Consider the following 14,717-nt stretch of genomic DNA (forward strand, 5'->3'; position numbering starts at 1 on the left):
TCCACGTTTCTCTCTCGTGATATAAAATCGGAAAAAGTGACTTCGAAGTATTTATGTGATCGGAAAATTCGTGTATACTCGAAGGAAGGTAATTTTGCGAATTACCTTTTTCCAAATTATTCGCGAATGCCATTCCGTGTGAACGCGACTCCACTCGGAAGTAGTACAGGGCAAATGTTCGAGTGAGGGGGGTGGGAAGGGTGGTTCGTATTCGTACGGCGTGGTACGATAAGATCGGACCAACCGAGGTGATAAATAGGACAGTGTAGTGGCTCGGAGCGGTATTTGGTCGCGTGACGCCGAAGCGTGCGCATCGAACCGAGTTGTTGGCACGGTGAGAGTTTACGTTGGTCGAAAATCAATCTTGCGTCACATTCAATTTTCCTGGGAATCAAAAGACAATTCGTATACCGTCGTGATACGGTCGAGGGGTCAGCATCGATATGTTGAGAAAATTATTGAGCAAATCTGGTCGCAGACTCCTCAGGGTAAGGCGACGACAATTATCCTTCCTGACTCTGTTGCACGCACGCACGCACGCCCGCACGCACGCATGTTTTTGGCGCATCGGCCGACCTAATTTCCTTAGCTTCGCGTATCGTATCGTTAACCTAGTCACCGTGTCATTCCTGCATTGCAGTTGCAGCTTAATTTTGTCCACTCACCGTCGTTCTCCGTATACGTATAAAAGTCGTTTACACGCTCGTTAAACGTCGAATCGATAGAAACGTTTTAATTTTTCTCGAACATTTCTCTTACACCAGTGTTAAGATAAACCTCTTGTTTTTTATCCTAGCAATTTTGGCCTTGCCCGACATTGATTGCACGAACATACGCTTTGCCATTGCATCACGTACATATACCTGTGTATTCACGAGTTAACCCGTTACGACGTTGTACGCAATCGTTCTCAAACGTTCGACTTGGGACCTCGTGCATCGCCTCGTAGACAATCGCGTTTGTCGGTGGTTTATTTGACGATAAACGGATCGGTTGAAACGAAGAGAGAAAGAGAGAAGGCTAAACTATATCGTAGGCTGTTGCTTCGATTTGCAGGCCATCAAGAAATTGTCGACGAGAAACCGCAAGGCGAAAAAGTCAGGAAACTTGACCTCTTGGCACTCGGCCATACCGGAGTTCGAAACAGAGTCTCTGTCGTGGTCTTTACCGTCTCTGGATACGAAAAGCATCGATACCTTCACGACCTATGTGGCGGACAATTCGGAGGACGGTATCTCCATGTGTTGCTACTGCGACGAATACGAGGAGAACCAGCGGAACGAGAATACGGAGAACGAAATGATGATCTAACCAGCAAACGACGCTCCAACGAATACTTTATCTTCACCATTATCTTCGTCTTTCTCCTCGATAGCGACACTGATTCGATTTTCATTCTCAAGACGCATCGAAGCGAAGCATCGAAAAGTCGAAACGAAAGATTTACCGATGGGAAACTTGAAGATCCTTTGTAATCCGTTCCACGATATGGTTGTTTGTCGAGAATATCCTTTAAGCTATATACTTTAATGAAAATTGGACCACGGAAGAGTCATTGGTTCTGTCAGCGATACACGCGTACATTACTTTAACGTATCGTGTCACGCGAGTGTCACGTGGATTTCCTTGGCCGGGTAAAACTAGACTTATCGGGTAGATTTTAGTTTACCAAATACTCGTGTGAACATCGAACAAACGAGCTATAGTTTTTTCTAACTATCGATCTTCCGAAGAACGACTATGTATATACATACAGATATATATCACAGTTGGTGTATCAAATTTTTTTTTCGCGAGCACGTACTTGATTTTGATCTCATTTCGAAGAATAGTTTAGCGTTCGATCGTAAAAGAGTAATAGTAGAAGATGGAAAAGATAAATTGACGGTATTATTTTGAGATTCTCGTCTACGAAAGTATTATTTCTCTTTGGTTTTTCTCGCGATATGTTATTGTTTCATTGTGCATTTGAAACCGAGAATTGCACCGTTTCTGTGCAATAGAGGCGAACGTTGCACCTTCAACTTCCGAAGCTTCGTATTTTAATCGTATTTAGTCGCATTTATTCTTTTCGAATTATACCGCCATTTACTTTTTTAAGATAGACATATAGGCCGTTTCTAATTAACGTTTCGACGACCATCGTTTCAGTTACTTTGTAGCATTTGTACGCGCGTATATATACGTATAGTTACATGTATATAAGAAACCACGTGAATGTATATGTATTTAATTACACGATATGCGAGGGTGTACATAGATACGATATACGAACGAGTCTCGATATTTTATTCTAAGTATGTCCGATGAGGCTGTGACTTTTTAACGGATGCGAATGTCATAAATAAAATAACGTTAGCGACGATGACACACCGGAGTTTTTGCGACCCTTGTCATTAGAGTTTCGATCGAAACTTTCGTTCCTTCGCGGTTCGTTCGCTACACCGGACCTAGTAACTGCATGCATACCGTACATAGTACATGCACGCGTTGCCGTACTCTAATGCGGCTATGCCAGTCGTGATGAAAGGGGTACGAACGTTTAGCGATCGATCGAGTCGCAGAGTAGAGTTCCAGCGATTGACCGTGTTTCTTAAACGCGCGATGTAGCGAACTCGTAGCTAACAACGTACCATGGAAAGGGATAAATCGTAACGAGGTTCGCAGCGTTTACGGTGTTTGCGAGAAAATAGATGAAACATAAAGGACAACGGAGACGGCGGTAATTAGAGGCGGGTATTGAACAATGGCCACGTGCCCACGCGCTATTCTTCTTTTTCGACAATTAGGTTTGCTGCCGCTCCCCGTGGATTTTGAATATCCGTGAAAACCAGCGGCGCCTAATTATTGTTCCCATCGATCGTTAAGAACACCGCGAATTTCCCGTTTTGCGGAGGCATTCTCTACGAAAGGTTTAACGAGTTGCAAAACTGGTTCGCGTCCCGCTATTCGAACGGAACCCTAGGATGTTTACTTTGTTTCTCGTCGCGACGCGTAGTTCGCTCTTGCAAGCTGCGAAACGCTCTTTGCATAAGAATAGTTGCCGATCTGGCTCGTTACGCACGCGATGTGTCAGCAGTGTCAGCATGCTTCGCGAATCCTGTTCCGGGGAAGCCCCGAGATGATAGGGGATGCGAGGGTCGAAGAGAAAGAAATACCGGTACAAGGTGTACCTTTTGCGCAAGATATCGGTATTAATCGGTCGATTTTCCAAACGTCCCGATGAGGAAAGGTATAATGAGTAACGCCATGGCTCGTTTCGATATCGTCATCGTTATTTTATTGCGAAAAGGTTATTGCAAAAATATTTGAGCGTTTTCGCATAGGACATATGCAATGATACGTTTTTAATGGCACTTGTTTCACGCGTTTGATCGTCTGATTGCTTCTTCGGTTCACGATTACTATCACGAACGATTAGACCGTGTCTGTTACCGGATGAACGATAAATACGAAGAAGATCGAAAGAAATAAAAAATATAAGTAGAAAGATAGAAAAGTACTCGCGATCTTGTCGCGTTTTGTTATTTACAATAAAACGTTTATATATACAAATTGTACAATAGATCGTCGATGCTAAGTCGAACTGCGCGGTTCGTCGCGACGATTCGAGTCGTATAATAAATTAATATCTTTTTAATTCGCTATTAGGTACTCGCGTGACTATCGCGTATCGTATCACACGTAAGAGAGAAGAAAAGGGAAATGCGTCGACGCTCTCGTTTTCGTTTCTTCTCGTCGGAGAAAACTGGCAAAGGCTGAAGTAAACGTTAACGAGAGACGAAGTACGCGCGAATGAATGACGGATGGTAAATCCGGAAATTGACAAATTCGAAAGTATCCTGGAGAGCTGGGAGGGGTGGGGGGGGGTGGAGAGGCGAAGTGCGATCAAGGAGAACACAAGAATAGGTCTAAGAAGATAGGTCTAAGAATAGGTCGTATCTCAATAGGCCAGTTCGGCACCCCATGGTCTGTAAGGTTTGCCGTGCTGCTGTTGAGGATACTGTCCCGGATACTGGCTCCATCCGAGAGCGGTCCCACCCAAAAGGGGTGGCATGGTTCCCGTTCCAGCTGGCATTCCGGTAGAAACGGTGCTCGCTGGCTCGTAGCTGCTGCTCGTCGAGGTCGCTGTCAAGCTGGTCACCGGAGGAACGCTCGCGGGTCCCGCGGACGGGGGATGTTCGCGGTGGAAACTTTGGAGATGAGAGAGCAATCGTAACCTCAGAGGATCTCTCTCGTCGAGTCCTTCCATGGTGACCAAGTAGCGGCCTACTTCGGCTGCGCATTCACCCCAACCAACCGCGTGGTAGTCCATTGCCAGCTTTGTACTGTCGTATCCCTCTGGACCTTTGAAATTACGCGAATGGGTTATTATCAACAGGTTCGGGTTCGTCGTTTATTTTCACCGCGTATCTATCGTAATTAGCGCTAAATATCCGGAAAGGATGGGGAAAATGGCAAATGGGCTGGTTCGGCTGTTGAAGCAGCCGGCATTATATTCTATAGAGGAGAGTAATGGGACAGGTAGCGTGGGAACCGTTTAGACCCCCGTATAAGACGGTGTATAGGTGTCGCTCGTAGTAAACGCCATACGGTACAAGATTAAATCTTTACCGGAAAATGGAGACTTTTCGACGACGTTTAGGGCGATACGCAAATCCGTTGTTCACCTCGAAAAAATTTGCGAAAATGATAAAAGATACCGAAGTTCGCGTTTTTCTAGGAGAGAAACTAAGAGAGAAAAAGCGAGGAAAAAGAGAGAACGAAAAATGGATTACGTGATCTTTTATCGATAAACGTTGATAACCGATAGGTAGACGAGAAGGTAAGAACACGTACGGTAGGTTATGTGCGTGTGGTACGAACGCTCATAGATATAAAACGGGAGTCGGTTTCCCACAGGGTTCGACATCTGCCCCGACCGTGGGCAACTCGGTGCCTCCTTCACGAAGGGTGCCACACGCGGAACACCCCACTACTACCTAACTTGCCACCAATCGTGGGAACACCACTTCGGAAGAGTCGTTGACTTCCTGTGCTTCCCACAGGATCTCCGATTCGGCTCCAGCACCTGCTTCTTTACGCGTTTATCTCGAATATCTCGTTCGACCACGCTCCGATATTCCGAATTGCTTTCGAATACCGCCCGACCGCCTCCCTTTGCTTTTTTTTCTATTTTCTCTTCGCATTAGCCCGAGATCTCGTTGTTAACGAATTTCATGATTCTTCGATGTTCCGCTACTTTCGTTTCTTTCATCGTTTCAATCATCGATATTGCAGGGACACGAAGGATCGCGATCGTTTGCACGAGTTTAACGCACGGACGACAGATGGTTTTTCGGTTGTCGAGTCACACGATGATCGACTAGGACGACGTTTCGCGATGCAGTACGGTCAACAGGTGTCTTCCGGAACGAAAAGGTATCGTATCGTACCGATTCACGGGATATATCCCCGGTTTGTTCGTTCTACGATCAACCGATTCGTAAACACGAATCCTCTCGGAGATTTACCTTTGTTTCGAAGCGTTCGCAGATGCTCCACGGTGAGCTGCAAAATCTCTGCCTTCTCCAATTTTCCACTGTGAGGATCTCTCGCTGCTGCCGGCACCAACCTCCGCAGCTCGCCGAGGGACGCGTTTATTCTGTCGCGACGTTTCTTCTCGATCATTCCTCTTCTTCGTTTTCGCGACGCGTGCTGGCAAGAATCGCCTCCTGGCGAATTGCAGCTGCATCGAGAAGAAGAAAACGATGGTGAATAAAGTTGGCCTCGCCGCTGCGATTTTATAGATTTCGATTTCGCTGGCAGCGGGTCACATTATTCCCCACGAGGAAGGGTTACTCTTTCGAAAGCGGTCCCTTCCGGGAGACAATGAGATTTTAATTACCGCGTCGTTCGAAGTCAAGCCGACATATGTCGCGAATAATCGGATATTACAGGCGATGATCGCGATTATTCGCCAATCGATCGCGGTACTTACGGTTCTTTGCCGCTCTCCTCGGAAAATACGTCGTCGCAGTCGGAATCGCTCATGGTCCTCTTCAAATTTCTCTGTTGATGCGTCGGACCCTGTTGAGATCCTTGTTGCTGCTGTTGTTGTTGCTGCTGTTGCTGCTGTTGCCCGTTCTCCTGACTCCTGATGTCCGCGACGTCGATCTTGAGATCGGGGAACTCGTGACTAGACCTGATCTCCGTGTTCATATCCGGTCTCATATCCGGTCTCATATCTGGCCTCATATCTGGCCTCATATCCGGTCTCATCGCCGTTAAATCCTGATGATGCCTCGCCATTTCGGACCTATGCAATTCCGAGGGCTGGTGTCGCATCTCCGGAGCTGTCGGATGTCTGAGATCCGATCTGTGCATATCGTGTCTGAGCTCCTGAGGCCTGAGATCGGCGCCGGTCGGGTGCCTGAGGTCGTGAGGTGGACGCGAATCATGATGATGACGAGGTGCGTCGGAATGCTGTGGCTGATAAGACGCATGAGGCGGAGGTGGGTAGCCCCAGTGATGATGGTGGTGACCGGAAGGTGGTCCAGAGAGTCCAGAGATGTGATTCGGACCGACTGGCCCGGAAGCGATCTCCGATGACAGCAGAGTGCTGTTCTCGTCCGATCGCGCTACTACTACCCTCCACATTGTGTCTCCGATTAGCGTCGATCTTGCTGATTATCTTTTTCCAATTATATCTATATATTCCTACGAAGTAATCACAGATTTTTCTTCGGTTCCACCGCGCAAGAACCAATTGTCCTTCGCGGATGAAACGTGAATCGAATTCCCGCGATGCTCACCGCTGATTCGCGCGTGCGTTCGACATCGTGAACATGATAACGGTGTACACGGGTGATACCGTGAGTTTATCGAGAATCGCGAGAGCAATCAAGAAAACGTAGACAAGGAGCACAGTTCGGAGTCGGAAGTCGATCAAGTTCACGTGCCGCGACTTCCCGATGAAATTCGCGGTCGCGTGTGCGCGCGCAAAGAAGGCTCGCGATACGTTTAGACTGCGTGGTGCTGCGAAACGCGCTGCACTCGCAGGCGTGTGCACTGGTCGCGTGGCGGCCGACGTATGTCGTGTGCGGGAGGACTTGGGGACGACACACGACCGCGTGCCCCGTTTCGTGCCTGGTCCTAGCAGTGGGGGAACTAGGTGCGCCGCGCTGCCAAGAAGTGGGGGAAACTTCTCTGTTCCCTGCTTCTCGATCGCAAGGTGAAAAGCGATCGCTAGACTCTCTAGAACCCCATGCTTCGTCGGGGTTACGGAGGGCGACAAAAGAGACGGGGAGAAGGTGGAAAGAGGGAGAGAAATAGAAGCGAAGGGGCAGTAAAACGGCGATCAAAAGGGGCGATTTTCGTGGGAACGCTCGTGGCGCTTAGCTGGTCACACGCTGCGCTGCTCTACCCTCGTCATGGTCCGTGCGAGATTTCGCGAAATCTGGAATTATGGCGCCACTTGAGCCAATTTCATTACGATCATTCACGACGTTGTTCTTTCGTCGAGTATACGTAAACACGTGTTTAGTCTTCTAAAACGTCTAAAACCGAATCGTTAAACCTATTTACCGCGAAAACTCGATCTCGCGAATCGATGTAACACAGGTCAGCGTGAAATCGCCTTGCTGGTTAAGCCATCTCTTGATTTGGCTCCCACGGTAGTCAGAACTCGCGAATAGTCGCTTTCCGAAGTACAGAGGGTGACTGGCTACGAGGGAGGGTGCGATCGCGATAGAATGTTCTCACGCGGCAATCGCACGCGGCACGCGCTCGCATGATTATCGATACGGTGGTCGCCTGTGGGAACCAAACCGACTAATCGTGTATCACCGATTTTTTGTCAAAAGTGAATGACCACTGGCTCCCACCTACTCCCGATATTACAAAAACAAGAGAATCCGAATTATCGACCATTAGCAAGTTGCCTTGGGTCGGATACTCCAAGGTCTCGAGAGGTACAAATATAGGTAATGGAAAAGTTTAGAAGAAAGTTGAACATTTGGAAGAAAGATGAAATGAGTAGACGAGATCTGACGCGATATTACGCGTCGTTTTATGGCGGGAGGAATCGAAGCTGTTGAAATCGAAGCAAAGTATCCGACTACCGTTTCCGGTCTGCACGCGACTCACGCACGTGAAGTCGCGTGTCGCGAATCTCGTTGCTCGTGTACGCGCGTGTGAGACCGCTTCCGAATGAGTGTCGAGACCTACCGAGTTCCTCCTTTAAGTCATGTTGCTACGTTTTACGCTTTCGAAAAGTTCATGGTATAATTTTTTTCGGTACTCCGTCGAGACGATGGAAATCGGTAGATGGGAATCGTTCTAGAAATGGATATACCGCTGTTTCGATCTACGAATGTTTATATTCATAATTCCGAGAGAACTTGAAGTGGATTTGTCCAATGGTCCGGAGTCCATCTGCTGGACAAACAACGAACGTTCGGTGTAAAGTAAACACGCATACAATTAGTCGCATTCGTGACCAAGCGAAATCGACTATATAAGCGCTGTTGCCTGGTATGATCTTTCTTGGGAAAACAAAGGTTCGGAATTCGATCGGCGCGAAGGGTGATGGACCGCGTATCGATTCGACCGGTGGTCACTCCCTCTCCCGATCGGCTGGTTGACCATCGACGTTGACAGTTGGCGCCGCGACACAATCGTCCGATAATTGGCTGATATTGTTCGGAATACTTGAGTTCGAATCAACGTGCGCGCGCATATGCCGATTCGCGTGCGCCGTTATGATCGCGTGGTCCAGTGCTTTACGATTTGTTGGTACTGTTCTTCCACTGGACACACGGAAATATGAATTTATCAGCGATCGCGTTACACCATTTTCACGCATACACGTGAATTTATCGACGATCGCATTACGTCCGATCGTCCTATAACGATAAATATTCGCCCCTATGATTCTACGATTCGCGTATTCTATTGTTCTTTATTCTCGCGAATCTTTTCCATTCTTGACTTTTTCTTTTCTATCGTACCATTCCTTGGGTTCCGCATACTGAAATAATAATCAGGATAAATACTTTATACGAGACCAATTGAAAACGCGACGTTTTCTTGATGAGTATATCGAACCTAACCTCCCTTTTTCTTCTTTCTTTTCCTTTCCCATATAGCGAGAAGCTCGAGCAACGGTGAAAACTTTTTCGTGTTCGCTAAACGTCTGAACGTTTGAAAATGCGACGAGTCACAGAGTATGTCATTCCATGCCATCTGTGCCACACTGGTTTGCCCTCCACGATTAATCAACTCTTCGATTAACTACTGTTCAAGGCAGTTCATCATATTATATGTACGAACGTGTAAATGAAAATCGAAAAGTCGGTACACGTTCTTGCATTATTGTTAGTTTATATAGTCACTGAAAATGTCGACCTACGAAGAAAATGTTAGATTTTGGACAATCGTAACTGCGGAAGTGAGAATAAAAGAGATAAAAAGATCATTGGTCTTAAATGAATATATACATTTGGGAAGTCGAATGGGAATGTGCACACCCTAAAATTATACTTCCATTTAAAAGTTACCCCAATCGTCGCAGCGATTCGTTGCGGTTCGAGGCATCTCAATTGGAAACAAGTGCCATGCAAACCGTTGCGGATCCGCGATCGTATATTAAACAATTTTTTTAAGCGTGATTTTTAAAGGCGACAGCTGTCAGGGGCCAATTTGACAGACCGGAACAACCGCGAAACTGCACTGTTTCCTAATTTCCCAGAGATCGCCACACCTTTTCAAAAATCTTTCAAACTTCATTCTTCTTACTTTTACTTTCATAGAATAGTACGATATTGTATTCGCTTAACCAGCTCGTTACTTCGACACTGAACAACGATCGATCATGTCTCCACATTTTACAACATCACTGGCCATTGTATGAATTAAGGTACCTTTGATCGATGACTTTTCAATCGAAGTCTAGTATCGTTTGACCCCGAGGGAATAGCGACTGTGTCGATGATAATTCATCTTAACATATATCCCTTCGTATTATTTCACGAAACTTTGCTTTTTCGAAGAATACTATTTTTATAAACAATCTTGATACTTATCAAGATCTTATAAAATTTCCAAAGGACTACGTTAAATATATACAAACAGTTCTATATTCTATCAAAACGTTACACTATAACCATCTAACGGAGAAGCAGTAGTACTAACCGAGAGATCCAAAATATTAAGAACGAATATTTCTCATTAGTCATAAAATTTTTAAATTATTATTCCAATCATTTATTAATTATTAGCCATATATTTCATATTTTATAAAATATATTTTCTAATATTGACGTATATCATTTTATTGTTCACAAATTATAACTTCGATAACCGTTTTGCGATAAGTGACATGTTGGTTATTATAGACAACACGTGTAAATAGTTTCAAATTGTAATAATGCTTGTGTTTCTTATATATTATATTCTAAATTATAATATCTGCTTATTGTGAAAACACTGAAATATTTTCGGATATTACATCGTTTATTCCTACTTGGAGTATGTGCATAAAATGTATCATTGGTATAATATAACCTTAATACTGAGGTGAAATACACCAGAGCAGTTAGTGTGAATTTTTGGTATTATTAATGTAATACACGTAACCCGGTTGTAAATTACAGATTATATAAAAATAATTGAAAATGTCAAAAGAATCAAATGGTACGATTACCCATAAAATTCATAGAGAACGCAATGCCGGTCGTAAAGCAGAAAAAAAGGAAGCAAAGAAAAATCATGCTGAAGAATTCACGGACAAACAGAAAAATCCAAAAGCATTTACATTTAATTCCGCAATTAAGGCAGAAAGACGCTTTAGACGAAAACAAGACATAGAAACAAAGAAACAACACATACCATTGGTTGATAGAACACCTCTTGAACCTCCTCCTGTTTTAGTTGCTGTTGTTGGTCCTCCAAAAGTTGGTAAATCTTTAGTAATTCAGTGCCTTATTAAGAGTTATGTGAGACAACCATTGGTCAATATACTTGGTCCTGTTACTGTTGTTTCTAGTAAAAAAAGGAGAATTACTTTTATGGAATGCAACAATGATATAAACAGTATGATAGATATCGCTAAAGTAGCAGACCTTGTACTGCTCTTAATAGATGCATCCTTTGGTTTTGAAATGGAAATATTCGAATTTCTAAATATCTGTCAAGTTCATGGTATGCCTAGAATAATGGGTGTTTTAACTCACTTAGATTTAATAAAACAAGCAAAACAGTTGAAAAGAACCAAGAAGATATTGAAACAAAGGTTTTGGACAGAAGTTTATGCTGGAGCAAAATTGTTTTATCTGTCTGGATTAATTCATGGAGAATATTTACGTACAGAAGTTAAGAATTTAGCTAGATTCATATCTGTCATGAAATTTAGGCCATTAACTTGGCGTACTACGCATCCTTACATTATGGTTGACAGAGTGGAAGATTTAACATCTCCAGAATTAATTAGACAAAATTCAAAAGTTGACAGAACAATTAGTTTATATGGGTATGTAAAAGTTTATATATTATATATATGTATGTATTATAATTTAAAAAAATTTTCAATATTAATCTTACATTAATATTAATAGGTACGTAAGGGGAATTCCATTAAACAAAGAAACATCCATACATATCCCTGGTTGTGGAGACCTAAAAATCAAAGATATTAGCTTTCTGCCAGATCCATGTCCTTTACCAGAAGAATTAAAGAAACGTGCATTAGTAGAAAAAGAGAGATTAATTTATGCACCTTTTTCTGGTGTTGGTGGTATTGTATATGATAAAGATGCTGTTTATGTTGAATTGGGTGGTAGCCATTCTCATCAAGAGGAAGAGACAGGTTTGATTGGAGCATTAATGGATGCCCAAGAAACATTAGATCAAAAATTACAACACAGTGAATTACAATTGTTTAGTAATGCTGCTCCTATAAAATCACAAGATATAAATGAAGATTTTGGCAATTATAAGACAGAAACTGTAAATGATAATGGTAGAATCAGGAGAAAGGTTTTATTCCTTGATGCTGAATCTTTAGCAAAATCTTCTGATATGTCGGATGAAAGTGATCAGGAAGATGTCAAAGATGAGGAATTGCATAGCGATCAAGATGAAAAAACTGAAGGCGATGTGGAAGAAGTACATGAAGCGATAACAAAAGTTGAATGTCTAAAAGAAGTGGATGATGACAGCTTGGAAGATATAAAATTGAGTGAACAAGATGAACATAATATTAAAAAAATGAATAAGAGGAAAGGCATGAAGAGAAAAAATGAAATTTGCCAACTAGAAAATGTTAAAAAGAGGAAAAGTTTGCCAAATGTATCGAATCTGGAGAACAGCGACGTGTCTACTATGAAACAGAAGTTTTCAAATTTGACAGATTCTGGGGTTTCAGAAATATCAAATACTGTAGATGTTTATCATTCCCTAAGCAAGGAATCAGATATCTTAATAAAGAATAAGATTAAAAATGTACTGGATCAATTAAATTCAGAGACGACTAAATCAAAGGAGAAAATGAATATCGAGAATGAAAGCTTTGATGAACTTAGTGATGGAGATTCTAGAGTTGATTTAGAAATAGATGACGCAGAAGAAGAAACTGATTTTCGGTATGAGGCCTCCGACGAAGAAGATTACGAAGAAAAAGAAAATAAAGAAGATGAAAATATCAAAATCGATAGTATTGGAGAAACTGACAAGATCGAGAATGAAGAAGAAGTTGAAGATGAAATAAAATGGAAATCAAATTTAGTTGAGAAGGCCAGACAAGCATTTGAAAATCGCCAGCGAGATAACATAAATCTCATGAAAATCGTTTATGGAGCATTTGATAAAAATTGCATAGAAAAAGAAAATAAAGAAGTGGAGAAAGTTGAGCACGAAAATACCGAAATAGGTGGTATCTTTCGTGTAGTTCAAGAACAACAAAAACAAGGAATACATGAACGAGAACTACAAAACCAAGAGGAGTGTATATTTTTTCCAACAAATCAGCGTGATTGGTTGACTGAAGAAAATAAGATACTTGTAATGAATCGCTTCGTAACCGGAAAATGGAAAGAATCAGAAGACGCAGAAGAACTTTTAAAATTAGATGACATAAATGATGAGGAATTGTACGGAGATTTTGAAGATTTAGAAGCTGGGAAAAAACACGAAACAAAAGAACCAATAGTGGATGTGGTAGAGGAGAAGAAAAAGCTTTTAGAAAAAAAGAAAAAATTAAAAGAACAGTTTGATTTAGAGTACGATAATGACGAGAATAAAACATATTACGATGAATTAAAACTAGAGGTTGAAAAGCAAGCGAATCTAAATAAATCAGAATTTGAGGGAATAGAGGATAATGTGAGAGTGCAGTTGGAAGGTTATCGTCCAGGTATGTACGTTCGTGTTGAAATTGAAACTGTACCACATGAACTTATTACTCATTTAGATCCCACATATCCATTGATTATTGGGGGACTTTTACATGGGGAAGAGAACATAGGATACGTACAGACAAGAATAAAAAAGCATCGATGGTATCCAAAAATTCTAAAGAGCAAAGATCCATTGATACTTTCCGTAGGATGGCGTCGATTTCAAACGTTACCAATTTTCTCAAAATTAGAAGACAATTTAAGAAATAGGATGTTAAAGTATACCCCAGAACATGTTGCCTGTATGGCACATTTTTGGGGTCCTGTTACACCACAGGGTACAGGTGTTTTAGCAGTTCAAGATGTGGCTACTAGGCTACCAGGTTTTAGAATAGCAGCAACAGGTACCATTGTAGAAATGGACAAGAGTACACAGATCATGAAAAAATTAAAACTTACCGGTGTTCCAATGAAGATTTACAAAAAAACTGCTTTCATAAAAGATATGTTTAATTCAGCGCTTGAGGTAGCAAAATTTGAAGGTGCCAGAATAAAAACTGTATCTGGTATACGTGGTCAAATAAAGAAAGCTCTATCAAAGCCCGAAGGATGTTTCCGCGCAACATTCGAAGATAAAATACTTTTGAGCGATATTGTTTTCTGTCGAACTTGGTACAAAGTTGATGTTCCAAAATTTTATAATCCTATTACTTCACTCTTATTACCTCCCGAAGAAAAAAATCATTGGCAAGGTATGAAAACAACTGGTCAGTTAAAAAGAGAAAAGAATATACGTATACCTGCTAATAAAGATTCTAGTTATACGCCTGTCGAAAGACCAGTAACAACGTTTAAACCCTTATCTATACCTCGAAGCTTACAGAAAGAGCTTCCGTATCGAGACAAACCGAAATTAATGCCAATTCGTGACAGGGACAAATCGATCTTTAAAAGTGGTAGGATAGCAGTAGTACGTGAACCAAAAGAAGCGAGAGTGGCGAGCCTCATGCAAATGATCAAAACCAATTATGCTTATAAACAAAAACAACTTAGAGAAACTACAAAACAAAGAATTAAGGCACATCGAACTCAAATTGCTGCCGTGGAAGCACGGAAACTCCAGAGACAAAAAGAATTTAAGAAACACGTGTTCAGAGAACTTAGTAAGTTAGAGAAAAAAAAGAAAACGTAGTGTACACGATGCTCATAATTCTTCACAAAATATATTACATTTTTATAAATAGAACAGTTGTTATTTTTACTAATAAGTTTCGTTCCGTAATATTATATAAACCAAAAACTGAGTTTATGCTGTACTCTACAATATGTAAAATAAATTATATA

The 14,717-nt window shown here is 42.1% G+C and overlaps 3 protein-coding genes across 3 annotated transcripts; 2 read left to right on the top strand and 1 right to left on the bottom strand.

The window, feature by feature from the left end:
* The first annotated feature begins 300 nt into the window (after nucleotides 1-300).
* On the top strand, nucleotides 301-1,791 carry LOC108554575 (uncharacterized). The gene is made up of 2 exons (XM_017909895.1): nucleotides 301-488; nucleotides 1,057-1,791. Exons 1-2 carry the CDS (start codon nucleotides 444-446, stop codon nucleotides 1,309-1,311), a joined length of 300 nt encoding a protein of 99 aa, XP_017765384.1. The 5' UTR covers nucleotides 301-443; the 3' UTR covers nucleotides 1,312-1,791.
* Nucleotides 1,792-3,869: 2,078 nt separating this feature from the next.
* Nucleotides 3,870-6,701, bottom strand: Hey (Hairy/E(spl)-related with YRPW motif). Its single transcript, XM_017909898.1, has 3 exons — nucleotides 5,981-6,701; nucleotides 5,514-5,728; nucleotides 3,870-4,347 (listed from the first exon to the last, which is right to left on the bottom strand). Exons 1-3 carry the CDS (start codon nucleotides 6,637-6,639, stop codon nucleotides 3,944-3,946), a joined length of 1,278 nt encoding a protein of 425 aa, XP_017765387.1. The 5' UTR covers nucleotides 6,640-6,701; the 3' UTR covers nucleotides 3,870-3,943.
* Nucleotides 6,702-10,422: 3,721 nt separating this feature from the next.
* On the top strand, nucleotides 10,423-14,565 carry LOC108554568 (ribosome biogenesis protein BMS1 homolog). Its single transcript, XM_017909884.1, has 2 exons — nucleotides 10,423-11,509; nucleotides 11,595-14,565. The coding sequence occupies exons 1-2, from the start codon at nucleotides 10,656-10,658 to the stop codon at nucleotides 14,563-14,565; spliced, it is 3,825 nt and encodes a 1,274-aa protein (XP_017765373.1). The 5' UTR covers nucleotides 10,423-10,655.
* Nucleotides 14,566-14,717: the final 152 nt, after the last annotated feature.

The sequence above is a fragment of the Eufriesea mexicana genome, unplaced genomic scaffold, assembly GCF_001483705.2.
Source record: "Eufriesea mexicana isolate 0111107269 unplaced genomic scaffold, ASM148370v2 scaffold36442, whole genome shotgun sequence".
In the NCBI taxonomy this organism is placed as follows: Eukaryota; Metazoa; Arthropoda; class Insecta; order Hymenoptera; family Apidae; genus Eufriesea; species Eufriesea mexicana.

What these genes read in the sequence shown, in the direction of transcription:
- LOC108554568 (XM_017909884.1), top strand. Translation starts at nt 10,656, where the DNA reads ATGTCAAAAGAATCAAATGGTACGATTACCCATAAAATTCATAGAGAA. An exon ending in AGAACAATTAGTTTATATGG is followed by an intron (nt 11,510 to 11,594) that starts GTATGTAAAAGT and finishes TAATATTAATAG; the next exon opens with GTACGTAAGGGGAATTCCAT.
- LOC108554575 (XM_017909895.1), top strand. Translation starts at nt 444, where the DNA reads ATGTTGAGAAAATTATTGAGCAAATCTGGTCGCAGACTCCTCAGG. An exon ending in CTGGTCGCAGACTCCTCAGG is followed by an intron (nt 489 to 1,056) that starts GTAAGGCGACGA and finishes TTCGATTTGCAG; the next exon opens with GCCATCAAGAAATTGTCGAC.
- Hey (XM_017909898.1), bottom strand. Translation starts at nt 6,639, where the DNA reads ATGTGGAGGGTAGTAGTAGCGCGATCGGACGAGAACAGCACTCTGCTG. An exon ending in GAGGAGAGCGGCAAAGAACC is followed by an intron (nt 5,729 to 5,980) that starts GTAAGTACCGCG and finishes TTCTCGATGCAG; the next exon opens with CTGCAATTCGCCAGGAGGCG. An exon ending in GCGAACGCTTCGAAACAAAG is followed by an intron (nt 4,348 to 5,513) that starts GTAAATCTCCGA and finishes GTAATTTCAAAG; the next exon opens with GTCCAGAGGGATACGACAGT.